Below are 20176 nucleotides of genomic sequence, written 5' to 3'. Positions count from 1 at the left end.
TATCCCAACCATACTCACTGCCTCCTCTGTCTTTTTGCCAAAGTGAGATCAGAAGAATATTGTCCATACTAGACACTATCTCCAGGTCCTGTTGGTATTCTTCCAATTGTCATGAAGATTTGTGCACCAGAACTGACTTCTGTCCTTTGTTGGCTGTTTATGGTCTCTTACTCCACTGGTATTTATGCTACAGACTGGAAATTGGCCTTTGTTCAGCCCATTCCAAAGAAGAGCAATACATCACTACAATCAAAGTAATGATTATTCTCTCTCACCCCAATTTTCTTTAATGTAATGGAGAACACCATCAGGACAAAACTCTCACGCTACCTTGAAGGCATCCGGCTAATAAATGACCCCATGGCAGGTAATACTGCTACTAATCAACAGAAGATCTGCTTCTGTCACCCATCTCTGGATGAATCCCATGGAAATGTTTGGTGAATCTCAAATGGTTGTACTCAATGGTATTTCAGAAATGATATTCCAATCATTTCTGAAATACCATTCCAGAAATGATTGGAACTCCACGTTCCAATCATTTCTGGTCACTCCCAGTTCCTATCTGAATTGGGAGAAAGATTCTGTAGAGAGAGAGAGAGAGGTCTAACTGTATGGGTTGACATGCAGTGGGGAGATTATGAGAACAGTGTAGCTGTAATAGTGTTTTACAACATTGGAATGTAGCCACTTGTTATTTTCAACATGCTAAAAACACTTGAGCTCAGTAGAATGTTTGTGTATTGAACTATTAACCATTATGATGATACAGAAGACATATCTGACTACCAAAGAACAGCTCAACCACACTGCGCTAGGACACAATACCTTGTGAGGGCTATGAAGGCATACCTCCATCTGTGAAAATACAGAAAGTGATTTCGCAAGAGATGAACATTTTTCAGATAATGATGTCACGTATACTAACTAATGACCTGGTAGAGCCTATTGTTGTTCTACTGGACATTTAAAATCAAAGGCGGATATAAAATCATCTCTATATCTGCTGTTCATTATTGTGAACAGCAGATATAGAGATATCCATTTCATAGATAAGATTTTTACCATTGAAGAGTCGTTTGATCACCAAATTGTTCATTGTATGCCCTGGATGATCACAGCATGTGCCATTGCACCTGGGATTCAGAGAGGATCATCACCTCATGTCAGTCATGGTTTGGTGTGGGGGGGGGGGGGGGGCATATCAGATGAGGGGTTTCAAATTGCATTTTTGCATTTATGTGAGGAAGGGGTTAAAACTTCTACCAGAGTGTTTCAAGACACCATGCTGGAACATGTGGTATGGCCCTGAACAACAGCTTGTTTCACAATACGCAGTGGACCTTTCAGTAGGACTCAGCCCTTGCACACAAGGTGAGGGCCATGCAACAATTGTTGGAGACGGCTGTGCCTGACCATATATTCCCATCTGATTGGCTGCCTGGAAGTCCTGATCTGAATCCATTGGACTTCAAATTGTGTGTGGAGCATGTGAGAGAGAGAGTAGCCTGCAAGAAACAATACCCTAGCATTGCTAGGCTGAAAGTGGATTTCAGTGAGCATTGGCAGCATTACTGTTGTGTGTGTGTGTGTGCTGCCATCGATATGTGACCTTAAAGACTTTGGGCATGTGTGAAGGCAAAAAGGAATACTTCAAGCATTGAGTACTGCTATGTGCACATTATACATGTAGTTTGTATGTGCTGAAAGCTGTAATGATTTTATGATCAGTAGAAAGAGAGAGAGAGAGAGAGAGTTGTCTATAGATTAAAGGTTTATGCATTGTTCAAGTTGTTGTAACAGTATTTACGGCTAGACTAGGTATAAGAGTGTGGTTAGCCAGGGTGTTGCGACTAGGCTTTTTGCTTCGAGGGTAAAAGGATGGAATGAGTTGCCAAAGGTGGTTGTGAGTACTTCATCACTGAATGAGTTCAAGGCATGATATGATTGTGAATAGTGGTTAGAGTGGTTTTCCAAGAATGAGTCTCTGACTCCATGGAGAAGTTCGAGATAACTTTTTAAGTGAATGAAAATTAAATTGAAGCTTGTATTAGGTAATATATATATATATATAATTATTATTATTATTATTAATTTTTTTAAGGATGTTCAGTTAGAAAGTATTAGTACCACTTCGTATGCCATAGTCAACCAACAGACAGCAGTATGTCTCAGTCAGATCTTGCTTCAGCATCTTGAACAAATATTAGAAGAAGTTGACTGGGTATTGACCAACATGAAAGCAGAGATACAACTTGCAGCAGAAACATCAAATAAATCAGGTTTGATAATCTGTTTTAAAAAGATATGTAATGAATTGATGAGAAATTTGCAAATAACTCTGAATTTATATATTTGCAAATAAAAAATATGCCATCAACACATTGTCTCGGTTAATGACAAAGATATCTTCATTTCAAATACTTAAGTTGCATACTATCCTTTTTACTTAATTTTTCTAATATACAGCATATTTTCAAGTCGTTTATTATTTTATTTTGTCATATTATTTTAATTGCAAAAATTATTTAAGAAACTCAACAAGTAAAGTGGATTTCAATATTAAACTCTGTTTATTTATTGTCATTTGTCATTAATGATTTTAATGATTATCATTATATACAAAGTGCAAAGATTGATGTATCCATCTGTTGACCAATTAGTATCTCAGGAGCAGTAGTGAAGATTTTGGAAAAGTTGGTTAGGGCTCACATTCAGAAATTGGGTTGACATTTTGGCTTTTGACAGAATACAGCATGGAAGACTGTTGCATAAATTAGAGAATATGGTATTACATTATAAAATATTAGTGTGGATAAGAGGATGGCTGACTGACAGATATCAAAAAGTGATATGGGGGGAATGTGAGTCTGCCAAATTGAAGGTAACCAGTGGTGTACCACAAGAATCAGTCCTTAGTCTAGTGTTGTTATTGAATTTAGATTTTGAGTGAGCAGACATTGGGAAGGATTTGACGGGCAACATACAGCTGTTTACTGATTATGCTGATAAGTAGAATAATCAGGAATGTGACTTGCAGAATGATTTGAATAGGCTGGAATTGTGGGCATGTGAAAATGGATGGCAATTCAATGTCAGTAAATATAAAGTCATTCACTTTGATGTGATTAGATACCCAATATCATATCATATCATATTGTTGAGATTATGCTAGAAGAAACTGATCAGGCTGGGAATCTTGGAGTGTTGATAGGAAGTTAAGGATCATATAGCAATGATTGCAAATACAACTCAAAAGATAATTTAAATTCTGAAATGAACTTTGACATGTAAAGATAAGGAGGTCATTTGTCTCTTTACAAGGCCTAGATAAGACCCAATGTGGACTATTGTGAGCAGGTCTGGTCTTCTGGTTTCCTTGGTAATTCTGATACAGTGAAGAGAGTTAAAAATGATATTGGGATAATGGAATACTGATTATGAACATAGATTGAGAATTTGTAGACTGCAGGCAGTAGCAAACAGGAGAAAGATGGATGACATGATTGTGACTCTTACCAACTTCTGAAAGGGTCATACAGAATTTGTCATGGAATTTTTAATTTTATGGAGTGTGGGGAAATAACGATACAGCATTCTTGGAAGCCGAGAATGAATTCACAAAGTATGACAGCTGATGTGTGTATAGTATGTGCCCCTTCCCCCTTGATGAGACCCTGACTCCCTGGAGGTCTCATAATAATATGAATTAGCGGGGTGTTAAGGGTCGAAACTGTATAACTGAGAGGAGACTTCCACATAGCCTTTAAAGGAATGCAGAGAACCGACCAGGGCGTCTAACCTAATGTCCAATCCTCACCTTCTCGTGGTGCACCCTGTTGGGTATCTACTTGGATACTGAACGAACGAGGATGGGCTGGCAAGTTGGGATTTAGCCAGCCAAATTACATTCTTATTGGTTAAACCAAAATAAAAAATGATGGTAAACATGACAAAATTTCATGCCAGCTGGGGCGTCGCCGGTTAAACAAGGCCCCCGTTGTTTTCGCCAGTGAACAGCGACAAGTCAGCTACTGGAACAAATCTGAAAACAAACCCCAACTCAACATCACCAGAGTTAAAGATCAGTACTATCAATGTAAGAAGCCTGAATGGCAAAGAAATGGAACTAGATGAGGAATTAGATAAGTACCAGATCGACATAATAGGGTGACTGAAATAAAAAAGACAAAAACTGGTGAGATCTTTCTGAGCAATACATACAAAATGTTATATTCAGGCAATGACAATCAAGGAAAAGAAGGAGTAGCCATAGTATTCAACACAAAATACGAGGCTAATCTTCTTGAATGGCAGTCAGTCTCAAGTAGAGTAATGTGGGCAAATATGACAATGGGGAACTGGACAATGAGACTTATTTGTGCCTATGGTCCCACAGAAGGTTCTACTAAGGTAGAAGTGGAGGAATTTTTTGAGGTTCTAGAGAAAGCTACTGACAGAATGAAAAAGGAAAAGTTGGTCCTTGTTGGGGATCTAAATAGCAGAGTAGGAAGTGATTGTCAGACATACAAAAATGTTTTGAGAAAATTTGGAGAAAAAAGCAAAGCTAATAATAATGGCAAATATCTGTTGGATTTCTGCTCAGGACATGGACTGGTTATTACTAACACCATGTTCCAACATAAAAATGTGTACAAATTCACATGGAGAGAAGAGGCTAGGAATAAGAAAAGTCTCATTGACTATGTTATTGTTGATAGTGATGTTTTCTCCCTGGTGCAGTACACCAGAGTGTACAGAGGATTTGAAATTGGAAGTGATCACCATTTAGTCTTGAGCAGGATAAAATTGAATTTCATATTGAAAAGAATAACGTGTAAGAAAGTTTTAAAGCGAATAAAAGTTGAGCAGCTCTCAGATGTGAACTGTAGACTAAAATACACAAAGATTATTGAAGAAAAAATGAAAGAGTTTGAGAACAGGAATCAAATGTTGGAGATTCAGTGGCCAACGCTGAAGAAAACATTGATTGATTCTGCCAGAGAGGCATGTGGTGAGGTTGTCTGCAAGGATAAAAAATCAGAACTCCCTAGTGGACACAGGAAGTTAAAGAGGCAGTGAAGGAAAAGAAGAAAGCATACCAAAAGTTCCTGTCAAATAAAAGTCAGCTTGTGCTCTTAGAGAATATAGAGACAAATGCAAGAATGCCAAACACTGTGTAAAACTTGCTAAACAAAAGTAATGGGAGAACTTTGGCAAGAATATAGAAAATAAATATCAAGAAGGTGGCAAAATATTCTGGCGGTTGATGAAGAAGGAGGAAAGAGTGCTGTAAAAGGAGTTAGAGATGATAAAGGTGACATAAAAACTGGAATAAAAGATATCCTTGAAGTATGGAGTAATTACTTTGAAAAACTGCTAAATGAAACAAGCAGTGATGACAGCACAGTGGTAAAAAAAAAAAACACTGACCAGGCATGCAGGCAGGAATACATATCCATACTTGAAGCAGAAAAAGCCATCAAAGGCTTGAAATGTGGAAAGGCAGCAGGAGTAGATGATATTTGACCAGAAATGCTGGAGTATGGTGGTATAAGAGTCTTATAGTGGCTGCACTGCATAGTTCAGAAAGCCTGGACAGAGGGACGAATTCCCGATGATTGGAATAGAGCTCTCATAGTACTCATATATAAAAAGGGAAATAAAACTGAAGAGAATTACAGAGGTATTTCCCTACTGAGTGTTCCTTGTAAGATCTATGCAAGTATACTTGAGAAACGGTTGAGAAGAATTGTGGAAGAAAAGCTTGGTGAAGAACAAGCTGGATTCAGGCCAAATAGTGGCTGTCAGGATCACATCTTCACTTTACGACAAATAGTCAAGAAAGCATGGGAATATAACAAAGATCTGTATTTAATTTTTGTCGATTTGGAAAAGGCATATGACAAGGTGCCGAGAGAGAGAAGCTATTCATTATGCTGTGGTTATATGGTGTGAATGGGGCATTATATCAAGCAATACTTAAGTCTTTATTTGAGTTGTAATTCAGCAGTTAGAATTGAAGGAAGTACATCAAGATGGTTTAATGTTAAATCTGGTGTGAGACAAGGATGTACATTATCCCCTCTGTTATTCAATATCTATATGGATCACATTATGAAGGAAAGTGGTATTAAACAAGATATCAAAATTGGAGATGTTAATGTCAGCTCTTTGCTTTATGCGGATGATGTTATACTTCTAAATAAATCCGCTAAAAGTCTGCAAGATTCTCTGACTAAATTGAATAGCTGTTGTAATAGATATGGTATGAATGTCAGCAATAAAAAGACAAAGACAATGAAAATAGGCAGAATCATTGAAAATATCACCTGTGTTTGTGAATGGAGAACCTGTGGAACAAGTAAAACATTTCAGCTACTTAGGCATGATTTTTACTGAAGATGGTAAATTAAATATAGAAATAGACAACAGAATCAGCAAAGCTGGTATGGTGAGAAGTCAATTGAATAAATTCATATAAAATAAGAGAGAAATTAGTCAGAACACTAAATTAGCTGTATACAAGACAGTGTTCAAACCAGTTTTAACTTATGGATCTGAAAGCTGGTCATAAGTAAAACACTTGACTAAAGACTAGAGACAGCAGATATGAGCATCCTGAGAAAGATTATAGGCATGGACAGATGGCATCAATGGCAATATCATATTAAAAACGAGGATATTAGGAAAGAACTTGACATTGTCAGCATCCAGGAATGTATTAGCAGAGCTAATCTCAGGTGGTATGGTCACTTAAACAGAATGGGCGAAGAAAGATTAACAAAAGTGTTCTCTGCCAGGTTGGCAGCAAAACAACCCAGAGGAAGACCAAGATATAGGTGGATTGATACGGTACAAAGTGCCATAGAAGATAGATATATAAAATCTGATAATGTTATAGTCTTGTCAAGTAGCAGACTGATTTGGAAGAAAATTGTAGATAGGAAGTTAGTAATGATGTAATTTTTTTCATGTAATACTATCATATCCTGTACACCCCTTGAGGGTAAATGGCAGGAATTCGATGATGATGATCTAATATGAATGAACTTAATACTCTAAAAAAATAAAAATTTAACTGATATCTGTTATCCAGTTTCATATTCATTAATTACACCAAAAAATTTCAACAATACGCAGTTTTTTTTTTATTTGCCGACTCCACATTGATATATATATTCTGGCTTATCATACAATGGAAAATGTAGAAAAGTCTGACTCAAAAATGGAATGTTTCAAATGGGATCAGTATTTTCGTAGTATTTTGCTTATTTATTATTATTATTTTTTACTTATTTTGCACATGCTGATTTAAAATTCAGAGAGATATCAATAACTTGATCATTCTTGATAGTTGTGAATGTATCATCTATTATTTTAGCTTTCAAGTTGTTTCCTTATTCAATTAAATGCTTCACTATCCTTATTTCAAAAATGATAAAATTGATTTAAAATGCAAAAATTTGCATCTTCACTAACAGGTATGTTATTGTTTTCGGGTAAGAAATATATGCTCAAGTATAAATATATGGTCAAATCTAGATAACTGACACAATGTTCAGACCTCACCTTCTCATGTGTGTGTGTCCTATTGTTAAATGTCCACCCATCTCCATTCATCCACCATAGTGAATGAATGGAGATGGGTTGGTAATTCGTGACTGTGCCGACCAGAGTATGTTCTGTATTGATTTAAATCACAAACATACATTATTGTACATACATAAATATAATGAAATTTCAGGCTGGCTGGAAATTGCCCATTTAAGGTTCCTTGTTTTATTCAGGGAACCAGAGAAAATAATGAAAAGTCAGCTACTGACACAAACTCAACATCAGCGAAATTGAAGATAATCACCATCATTTCAAATATATCAACAGAAAAGAGGTGGAAAAGAATTTGGAATACAAATGAGAATATGAAAAAAAAGTGGGTGAAGGTAATGCGAATGATGAGGTGACACTAAGAAGGGAAATAGAGCACATAACGCCGTCCATCACAGGACAAAACATGAGCAAGAGTGACTGGAGAAACAATTGCTTTGATACATCAGGAGGGAGAATAAAAGAAAAAGTGAATGAAAAAAAAAGTATGAAACTGGAAATATGGAGAAGAAGGTATCATATGGAGATTTGATGATAATAGATACACTTAAGGAGAAAGTGACGAAAACGTATTAGTTTGCAGAGGGGAGAAGTGAAAGAATTGATTGTTTTGGCTAACCCAAATGATTTGAAAGATGTGATATAGGCAATGAGAGAAGTTATGAAATATTGCTGATAGCTGCAAAAAAGAAGAGTATGAAAGTGAAGATCATGAGACTCTTGCCTGTGTATGATTGGACATGAGAAGAAGCAGCCATTTTAGCATTTAGGCTTATGTGGTTTAAACTCATAAGGTTTAATGGAATGAATACAGCACAGAGGACAATAATATATAAGTTTATTAGATCCTATATTTTGTCTCTGTTGCAGAGATGTCATCAGGAGTACAATCTCAAAATTGTAAAAAGTAAGTAAATAAGTAAGTAAGTAACTCAAAATAAGTAAACCCATATAAAATAACTCAAAACAATAAGTGGAAGAAAAACTGAGACTCAAAGTCTCAAGTATGCGGCCCACCCTCTATTGTGTGTGTGCTGTTGGGTGGGAGGCCTAAAGATTATAATTTCCCATATCTTGGTAAGTTTAACATATCCATATTTATTATGATTAGGCTGGTTTAATGAGAAGAACACAAGAAATACATCTGCTGCTAATTCCAAGAAAAGTCTTTAAACTTTATATTTGTTGCAGTGAAGCATAGTAGTTTGTTCCATTTGATTCTGTGCATAGCCATCTAGACCAGACTGACCATAATTATGACAGCAGATGTGTTTCTTGTGTTCTTTTAGGCATATGTTAGCAGATCTTTCAGTTTGAACACAAAAGATAATTTGGAAGAAAAAGAAACCTTGTAAACACCTGGAACAGAGAGGGGAGGAAGTGGATCCTTAGGAGAGAGCAGCTATCTTCTGATGGGTTTGAAAGTAGTACAGAGGTTATATTTTTCATAAGTTCTGGCTATTTTTTCTGAGGTGCCCTGGATATAGGGGGATAGTAATAACATTACTGTAGTCTGTTTAATGAGAAGGATGTGAGGAGAAGGGAGGAAAAACCAATACAGGTGTCCCTTGCTTAATGGAAGATTTAATTAGCTCAGCGAAATTAATTGTGACAATCCCTTGATATACGCGGCAAGAGTTTTGTTTAACGTGCCTTTAAATTTACCACAAATTTACTGCAAAAACATGCAAGCCTCGTGGCGTGAGCATGATGCTGTCATTCCTCCCACACAGCGTGCTCCCTGAGCCTGAGTGCCAGCCAATTACTGCGCTGGTAGAATTAAGAATGGGTGTATTACAAGCTCCAGTTGCTCTGCTGTACGTATTTACAAATTACTTTCTTCGCAAATTTTGCAGCCCATTAATCCTGTCGAAGAATAAGAGAAATCCCACAACCGGGTCATTAAGTGAAAGAAAGTAGAGGAAAGTTTATTACCTTAATTGCAAAACTTGATATAATTGAAAGATTTAAACATGGTGAAAGTAAAAGTAAGATCGGAAGCGAATTTGGTTTTAATGAGTCTACGATACGGACTATTTTATCCAAAGCTGGTGGGTATTGTGATTGCAAACAAGGTAAATATAATTTCTGTACTACTTGCAGATGTAGATGCAATGCATCTACATCTGCAAGTAGTACAGATATATTTAGTAGCTTTAATGGTTAAAATGGAAGATATGTTGATTATTTGGCTGGAAGACTGCAATCAAAAGAGAATTCCAATTAGTGCCTATAATATCACAGCCAAAGCTCTAAGCCTGTTTTCAAGACTTAAATAGACTAAATATAAAGAAGACAATTCAAAATTTGCAGCTAGCAAAGGCTGGCTTGAAAATTTTAAATCTAGGGCTGGACTAAAGAATGTGAAAATAACAGGTGAAGCTGCGAGTGCCGATGAAGATGCTGCATCTACATTTCCTGCTGAGTTGCAGAAAATTATCGAAGAAAATTATTATGATTACTGCCAGATTTTCAATGTAGATGAAACTGGCCTCTATTGGGAAGAAATGCCATCTAGAACTTTTATATCGATTTGGTGGGGAAAATAAAACTTTCACATTCTCACACAAATTCTCTTATTTATTTGTGTGAGAATGTGAAAGTTTTATTTTCCCCACCAAATATGACATCATTGCTATAACCTATGGACACGAGCGTCATTGCAACTTTCAAAGCCGATTTTCTTAAAAAGACATTCTCAAAGGCAGTAGAAACAACAATGGGAGAAAATGCGATTATGCTCCAAGAATTGTGGAAAAAATTTAACATTAAACACACACACAATTGAAAACATTCATGACTCGTGGGAGCAAGTGCCTTCTAGCTGTTTTCAAAATCTTGTGAACAATGTGATTGAAGAAATCGTTGCAATTGGTGAAGGTTTTGATGGTGTTGATGCAGAAGATGTTAAAGAATTATTGGATTCAAAAGATTTCAGTGACAATGATCTTCTTGAAATTGAACAACAACGCTCATATGAAGACAATGAACAAATGAAATGTGAAGATGAGGTTCCAAAGAGATAACAATCAAAGAACTGGTTTTAATATTTCGCATTTTGGAATAACTTAATCAGCAAGTAATGGATATGGATCCAGATGTTAATCGAAGAATGCTTGTTTGCTGAGGTCTAGAAAGTCATATTGCTTGTTATCGTAGAATTTATGCTGATAAGAAAAAATACAATAATAATGGGAGATTGGAATGGTATAGTGGGAGAAGAGAGCAATGATAATGTTTCAGGAAGATTTTGTCTTGGACGTAGGAATGAAAGAGGAAAGCAATTAATAGAATTTTGTACACAAAAACGGTTAGTTATAGCAAATACATTATTTCAAGTTCTAAAAAGAAGAAGATACACCTAGAAAGCACCTGGGGATTCAAATAGATATCAAATAGATTATATATTGGTCAAGAAAAGATACAGAAACCGAATAAAAAATTGCAAAAGCTATCCAGGTACCGACATTAGTAGTTGACCATAACCTTGTCTTAATAAAAACAGAACTGAAACAAATCCAAAGATACAAACCAATAAGATGGAACCTTGAAAAATTAAAGAGTAAAGAAGTAAAGAGAGGATACCAAGAGGCAACTGATCATAACATTCCAGAAAACATAAATAGTCAGATTAATATTGAAAACCAATGGAATATGATTAAAGAGTTAATTACAAATTCATGAAATCAATGATTGAAAAATGCTGAAAAAGAAAAAAAGAAAACATTGGATAACAGATGAAATACTTGGCCTTATGGATGAAAGAAGAAAATATAAAAATGTTGATAAAGAAGAAGATGTGGCCAAATACAAATATCTTAAAAATCAAATTACAAGAAAATGTAGACAAACCAAAAAAGAATACCTGGAAGAACAGTGTAATAACATAGATGAATTATTTAAAAAAGAAACCATAGAGAAAGCCTATAAAGAAATTAACAAACTGACTTTCAACTTTAATAAGAACAGCAAAAACAATGCCATCAAAGATGAAAATTGAAAATTACTAATAGAATCTGAGGATATATTAATGGAATGAAAGAATTATCTTGAAAATCTCTATAATGGCGATGAACCTGATGTTGATATCAGCATAGAAAATCAAAATGAAGATAGTGCGAGAAGAATTTGATAAAGCACTGTCTGAAATGAGTAAGGGAAAAAGTCTAGGTGTAGAAAATATTCCTATAGAACTGCTACAAAATCTAGGTGATGAGACAAAAACCTTACTCTATCAATTAATAGCCCAAATCTATGATAGAGGAGAAATACTAAAGGAGTGTATGAAATCAACCATAATACCAATACCAAAAAAAAGAATAATGCAAACAAATGCAGCCAATTTAGAACAATAGCTTTAATCCCACATGTTAGCAAAATTCTGCTAAAAATTATTCAAAATAGAATTTATTCAAAAATAGATTGTCTATTGGATGAGGACTAATTTGGATTCAGAAAGAATAAAGGAACAAGAGAGGCTATACTCTGTTTAAGAACAATAATAGAGAGAAGATTAGACCTTAGTCAAAATACTTACATTTGCTTCCTTGATTTAGAGAAAGCGTTTGATAAATTAAACCAGCAAATACTCCTAAATTGTCTAACTAATATCGGCATAGATTTGAGGGATAGGAAAATAATTTATCCAATTTACAAAAATCAAAATGGACGGATTAAAATCAATGATAAGGAGAAAATAATAAATATAATGAGTGGAGTAAGACAAGGATGTATACTTTCACCACGTTTATTTAATTTATATATTGAAAAGGCCATTCAGGAAACTAAAGATAAAATAAATAGTGGCATAAAGATAAATGGTGAGCAAGTCATGTGTATAAGATTTACTGATGACATAGCCCTTGTAGCAGAAAACAGAAGAATGTTAAACACAATGCTAGAATTACTAAATAATAACCTTGAAAAATATAAAATGAAAATCAACACAGATAAGACTAAAATCATTGTTACAGGTAAAATCAATACAGAGCATATAGGCATCAGCGGGGAACAAATAAAACAAGTGAAAAGCTTTAAATATTTAGGAAGCCTAATAACAGAAGATGGCAGAACAAGAGAAGACATAAGATCAAGAATAAACAACGCAAAAGCCCAATTCTCTAAGATGAAAAGTATTTTAACAGGAAACCTCAACCTACAATTGAAAAAAAAATTAGTGAAGACATTGATATGGAGCATTGCACTATATGGATGTGAGACCTGGATTCTAGTCAGAGAAGATGTAAGAAGATTGGAGGCTTTTGAAATGTGGTGCTGGCGCCGCATGAACAAAATAAAATGGACAGAAAAAAAAATCAAACCAACAAGTCCTGAGAGAGATAAATGAAACAAGAACTCTAATTAAATCGATCAAAATTAGAAGGGATAGGTGGTTTGGACATATACTTCGACATGATGGACTTGTGAAAAGAATAACTGAAGGCAAAATAGAGGGGGAAAAGAAGAAGAGGCAGACCAACGGAAAGCTTTCTTGACCAAGTCAAAGATAGCACGGGTTTTAGGAGTTACCAGGAGGTTAAGAAGAAAGCCAATGACAGAGCGGAATGGAGGAAATTGCTGCTGAGCTACCAGTCTCAAGACTGATGCAACTGATGATGAAGAAAAAAAATAAAACTGTTCAAACTACTCTTGATAACTTCTTTTGATAAAAAATTGCACTAACTAATGTAGGTACAAGTATTTATTAAACATTTACTTTGCATTAATTTTTATCTTTCCTAAAAGAGTACCATGTAAAACAAATTATTAATACAGTAATCGATTTTGGACGAATTGTACTTTTTACCATTGATTATTATATTTAATTAACGCAATTTTGATGTACGCGGTAACATCGAGGGATTAATTAATCGCTTAATCGAGGGATTACTTGTATAGACTATGGAGTCCACAGGAATATGTGATGCCGTGCATCAGCAGATTAGTACAATGAATGCAGGTCGAGCAATTGTTATGAGGTGACTTGAATTAGTGCATTGATTGGAGGGAGGAAATTAGCAAAATTTAGCATGCCAAGATGGAAGTGGAATTTATTAAGTTACTAAGGGTTAATTACCTGAAAGAGCATGTCATGGTGGGAACCAGGAGTTTAAGAGTGCTGGATCTGGTAATAGCATCAGATAATAGATCTGGTAATAGCATCATGGTCACTCTCCAGTCAAGGAGAGTGGCCATGCAGTCCTGTTCTGGTAGATTGCTAAACATGACAAATTCCCTGTACAGAAAGTATTTATGTTAAACTGCAATCTGGAAATTATGACAGACTTAGTTGCATATTGGCACAGTGCCGTAGCTAGAAAAGCTTGTTCTTATGTGTTTTTAACACCATTTTTAAAACAACCTAAAATGAATAACATATCTACAATTTTAGATTACCAAATGCACTAAATATAATAACTTCACTAAAAACTACAATAATGTACTAAAAAAAATTAACTAATTTATTACAATTCAATTAATTAAAAAAAAAACAAATTTATTACAACAGTTATTCAGTTTAGTCAGAAAATGTGCATAAAGAAAAGTAAAGAGCTGAGGTTAACATGTCCAATTTTGATATCAGGTTCAATGCCACTTTCTTTCATAATGTGATCCATATTGTGGTGTGCCCCAAGGTTCTGTTCTTGGGTTCCTGCTGTTTAACTTGTTTGTAAATGATATATCAAGTGGACTGACTGAGGGTCTTCAGTTGTTTGCTGATGATGCAAAGTTGGGAAGAATTATAAGTAGCACTGCTGATGTTAATTCCCTTCAGGAAGATTTGAATAGACTTTTTACTTGGACAAAAGACTGAGGTTGTAATTTTAATATCAATTAGTGCAAGGTGTTGCATTTTGGAGTGCAGAAATATAAAGCTATGTACTGTATTGATGGTACCATACTGCAGGAAGTGGATGTGATTAAAGATTTGGGAGTGATGGTTGACAGTAGGGTGAAGTTTAGAGAGTATATTGCTAGTATTGCAAAGACTGTACATCGTAGTGCTGCTATGATAAGAAGTACTCTAACATGTAGGGATAAGGAAGTGGTTATGCTCCTGTATAAGGCACTGGTCAGGCTGCACTTGGACTGCTGTTCTCAGATCTGGTCACTTGGTTTTTAGTGTGATGGAGACATTGTAGAGGGTCCAGAGGCACTTGACTAAGACAATGTTGGGACTTTGGAATGCTGGCTATGGAGAGAGGTTGAACAAATTTGCATTGCAGAGTTTGGTGGATAGGAGAAAAAGAGGTGATATGATAGAGATATTTAAGGTAGTGACTGGATTTTATCAGATTAACCCAGAGGGGATTATAAAAAAGAGTAAAAGGTGAGATGAGAAGAACCAGAAGTCATCCTTAGAAGTTATGTAAAATTGTCGTGAAGAGGGGTGAGGAGTAGATTTTTTACATAGAGAATTGAACACCTTACCAGAATGTGTTGTTAATGCAAGGAGTGTTAAGGATTTTAAGATTCTATATGATAAATATGTTGTTAGTTGAATGAACTTCCCAAGATGAGCCTGCCGATTCCATCGAGGGTGTAATAATAATATAAATGATCAGTGACAGTGGAGGCAATGTTCCCTCTAAGCTGTGCGCATGTGCACGCACACATGTTTTACAACTAGCTCGCAAAGCAAAAAATATGCACACACTAGATTTTCAAGATGAAATTAAAATTTATTAATTAAAGAAGTTCCACCTAAACATTACCCTATAAATTCTTTAAAAAGTACGGTAACTCTGCAACGCTCAAGCCTATAACCTCACATTTTTTATTACATTCTCGAAGTTGCATAAAATTTATAAATTATTAACAGTAACCCTATTTGAGGCTAACGATTTGATGCCAAAGTGAAAGGGGTGTGGCTTAAATGTGTAATATTTAAGTAGCATGTAGAATGGTGCGCAGTATGTTTACATCTCAGGCCTGACTCATGGAAAATTCCCAAATGTGATTGGCTGATCAAATTAGTTCAAGATCATGACAAATTAAAACAATGGTTTCATAATTTTAATAAAAATAATTAAATACTTTTAAAAATTAAATTAGAGTACAATTAAAAATATTGTAGTGTTTCAAAATTCTCCAATTTTTAAAAGGAATTTTAAAATAGTAATCTAAATAATAACATTTGTGTACATGCATTGAGATACAACCAAGTTAATTAAATCTAGCCTCTAGGCATATCTTTTAGCTCTTGTGTTGCCCAATGTTTAGTGTTGGTTCAGCTTTTGCCTTGCGAAGTTATTCAGTGAATAGTGTACATTTGTAAATTTATAAAAACAATAAAAATACATTCTTCAAATAACAAAATTGCAAAAAACTGATGCACCATGTCAAATTCAAAGGAAGCAAAAGGTGTGTAGCGAAAACGAACTGCTAGCTGCTTTAAAAGTGAATGACTGGATGAAATAGTGAAAACTGCTATGCCAAAAGCTCATGAGTTGATCAACATTCAGCTGCGTGAAATATTTATTTTATGATGCTACAATTGGTGGTGCTTGTGTTTATTGTCGTGATGCAAAAGTTGCTGGGGATTTTGCTAATGGGAAGAAGTTTAATGTCACTTGGAAGTTGGACTTTTTGAAACGTCATTTGACAAGTAAAATACATCTGGATGGTGTACACAAACTTAGGCAAGAAAATTGTTCATTGCCAGCTACAGGACTACTGCTTATGCTATGTGAAAGTTCAGATGACCGAGAGAGAAAACGATCAAACCCAGAGCAGATTAAAGTTCTTATTGACAATGTCTTATTAGTTGTTAAGATGAATAACTCTTTACTTTCAGTTCAACATATTAATGAACATATGGAAAAGTATGTTCAACTCCCAGACAGCTGGCAAAGCAAAAATTATGCATTTGAATTTCTGGAAACAATCAATTTAATTGTTGAAAATGACATGTTTGAGCAAATTGCATCTGCAAATTTCCACACCTTAACCATTGATGAAAGCACTGATATAACTGTTAACAAATGTCTCATTCTCTATTTTAAGTTTAGACCTAAAGATTGTAATGAATATAAAATGTATTTTGGCAGAATAATTCAGTTGCAGGCATGTGATGCCTCCTCCATTGTGTTAGCTATTAAACAGTTTTATCAAGAAAAGAAACTTGATCTCCAAAAAATGGTGATGTTTACCTCTGATGGAGCCGCAATGGTGCTGGGCAAAGTTAATGGTGTCGCTGCAAAACTTAAATTAGAAGTTCTACATCTTGTTCAGCAACACTGTATAGCTCACCATGAGGATCTGTGATACGTGGAAGGAAATTAAACTAATCAGAGATATTGATACATTAATTTCATATTGATACATTAATGAGAACAGTGTACACACTCTTTTCTCGTTCCACAGTGAAAAGACATGAATTTAAAGAAATTGTCGAGGCGTCTGAAAATGAAGCTATTTCCTTCAGACCACTCAACGAAGTGCGGTAGCTATCCAGGCATTTTGCATTACAGGCGATAATAAGAAACTATGAGGGACTGATCACATATTTTGAAAAAGACAAATCAAATGATCCTGTGGTTAATTATTGTCACAATAAATTAACTAACGTGACATTCAAAGTAGCTGTTAATGTTTTAAGTGATGTTTTTAAAGAAATGGCTTCCCTGTGCAAAATCTTACAAAGGAGTAACCTTACACCACTAGACAGTCATCATTTTGCCAGAGGGAAGATTAACAAAATCAGGAATCAGTATTTAGAAGGTGATGCTTACTGGAGTGACTGAGTAAATGCTTTACTTAAACAAGAAGAGACTGAACCAGTGGATACTAGGCCCTTTTAAATTAAATAAATTGTTTATGTGCACATTTAGAGGACAGATTGCCTGAGAATGAGATACAAGAATGGTCAGTGTTTGATATCTCCTCTATTTCACATTGTGATTTCTCATTTGGTAGTGAACATGTTAATGCCCTTTGTCTTAAATATCATGATTTTCTGGATGATACTACAGAAATAATTAGTCAGTTTAATGATATCAAATTTTACACAAATAGTTGTATTTTCTCTTCAAAATGAGCAGTTTTGTGATTTGGCAAAGTTGATGGATATTGGAAGACCCTTGCTTGCATCTAGTGCAGACTGTGAGCGAGGTTTTAGTCTAATGAAATGAATAAAAAACCAACTTAGAAACCGTTTAGGAGAATGTCATTTGGATATGCTACTGAGAGTGAAAAGTTACCAATTATATGGAAATTCAATTAATTTAGATAGTGGGTGAATGCCAAAGACAGAAGAGAGAAAAAATAAAGAGATAGAAGCTAGAACTAAACAAGATGAGAATTAATAACGGACTTATTATGAATGTTTAACAAGGTGAGAATTAGTAATGAGAATATTTTATTATGTATGTTTAGAGTTATGCAAAGTTAACAGTTATATCAGTGCTTTCATCAATGGTTAAGGTGTGGAAATTTGCAGAAGCAATTTTCCATAATGCAAAGTTAGTGAGCTACAGAGGCTCTATATTTGAATACATAGTCTGTAATGTCCCATTTACAACAGTTATTATTATTATTACTATTTGTCACCTCCAGGGAGTTCAAAGACTCATCGAAGGAGGGCAACTCTACAGCTCTGTCTCCACCACTCACAATCCACCAACTGACCACAACTACACCAACAGCATCTATCATCGACCACCACCACTAGTATTTCCACGGACAATCATGAACATCCATTCCCATGGCGGGATTCGAACCTGCAGCCTTTTGGCTGGGGTGTGGATACGCTAACCACTTGGCCAGCCAGGCTGGCCAAGTGGTTAGCATATCCACTGGTAGATAATTCTGGTAGATTGTTTTGAACAGCTTTCTGTTGGCACTTTGTCATATGCCTTTTCTAGATCTACAAAACTTACAGATCCCTGTTATATTCCCATGACTCCACTGTCAGCTATTTCTCTTAATATGAAAATCTGATTCTCACAACCTCTTATAGATCTGAATATGACTTGTTTTCTACTTTTCTTACCTTTTCTCAAGTTTACTTACAAAAAAATCTTACCAGGAACACTCATTATGGAAATTCCTCCATATTGAGATTTACTTCCCTTTTTATAGATGGGTACTATGATAGCTCTACTTCAGTCATCTGGAGTTGGCCCTCTGACCAGGTCTGAATTATGCAATGTATATTATTATTTATACATCCATATTTGAATATTTCTGATTTAATATCTACTGAGCTGCCTTTCCACATGTCAGGTTTTTGACAGCTTTTCAAAATTCAAAATATATATTCACCTGAAAAACACACACACACACACGCGCGGGTGTAAACCAGAACAATTAAGTATATAAAAATAAATAAATAAATAATACAGTACTTATGATTCATTATAATGGAAATGACAAAATTCGCACTCCTTTTAAATATGGCTCCAACCCACAAAAGGTTATACACCTGTAGTATGCTACTATCATATCTTGATAAAGGTTTATTTTTTTTTATTATTTTTTAATATTTTTCATTTATTTTTATTATGATATTTTATAACAGACTATGCCACGCTACTTTGGCATAGTCTGTTCCCGTACACCAAGCAATTTCACTTTTTCAAAGTCAGCAGTGTAATCTCGTTGCTGGCGGTAAGCGTCATACGAGTATACTCGTAGCTGGCTTGTGCAGAGCACATACCATCTATGAGTATATGCGGTTTTGCTGCTAGCTCCACAAGCCAAGCATTTTCACTTCTTCAAGGTCAGTACGGTAATCTCATTGCCGGCGGTAAACGTCATGCGAGTATACTTGTAGCTGGCTTGAGTAGCTCATATACGAACTACTAGTATACTTGTAGTTCGAAGCGGCTAAAGAATTGTCAGTACCCTTGACCATTCTGTTTAATCTGAGTCTCGGGTCTGGGTTAGTCCCGAAAATAGTTCCACTGCATAAAGGAGGTTCCAAGACTGCTGTTGTAAATTACCGACTGATTAGCATATCGGGAATCGTTGTCAAGGTCTTGGAGAAACTAGTCAAGAGAAGAATACAGGATTGGATAGATGAAAATGGGATACTGTATGGGGGACAACATGGTTTTGTGAAGGGTAGATCATGCCTCAGTAATTTGCTCACATTTTATAACACAGTAACGACTGAACTGGATAAGAGTAATGGGTTTTCAGTGATTCTACTGGACCTTGCCAAGGCCTTTGATAGGATACCACATGGAACTCTAATCAGTAAACCAGAGCAGATGGGGATGGATAGGAGGGTGGTTGATGGAGAAATACCAGAGAGTGGTTTATTCAGGAGTGGAGTCCAAAAGACGGCTTGTGACTAGTGTTGTGCCGCAGGGTTCTGTTCTTGGACCACTACTTTTCAATTTGTTCATTCACGATATAGGAAAGGATCTGAGAGGAAGTGTTCACTTGTTTGCTGATGATGCAAAGTTGGGTAGAGCAATTGTGAGTGCACAGGATGTCAAAATTTTGCAGGATGATTTGGATAGTTTGGAGGACTGAGGCTGAGGAAAATGGATGTCAATTTAATCTGGCAAAGTGTAAGTTTATGCATTTTGGAGTGAAAAGATTAGCAGCAGTATATCAC

At 35.4% G+C, this 20176-nt stretch overlaps 1 protein-coding gene across 4 annotated transcripts in view; it reads left to right on the top strand.

The window, feature by feature from the left end:
• The window catches only part of LOC150106342 (Fanconi anemia group I protein-like), a 506449-nt gene that overhangs the window by 309944 nt on the left and 176329 nt on the right, over positions 1-20176 (top strand). For all 4 annotated transcript variants that reach the window (XM_090392383.1, XM_090392381.1, XM_090392380.1 and 1 more), the window contains one exon: positions 2105-2282. In XM_090392383.1, the coding sequence (XP_090248509.1) occupies positions 2105-2282 (178 nt within the window). The remainder of the gene's footprint in view (positions 1-2104; positions 2283-20176) is intronic.

Source organism: Typopeltis vanoorti, chromosome 5 (assembly GCF_054136105.1).
Source record: "Typopeltis vanoorti isolate ZY-2024b chromosome 5, IOZ_Tvanoo_1.0, whole genome shotgun sequence".
Classification (NCBI taxonomy): Eukaryota; Metazoa; Arthropoda; class Arachnida; order Uropygi; family Thelyphonidae; genus Typopeltis; species Typopeltis vanoorti.
This window is presented reverse-complemented; position numbering and strand designations above follow the sequence as displayed.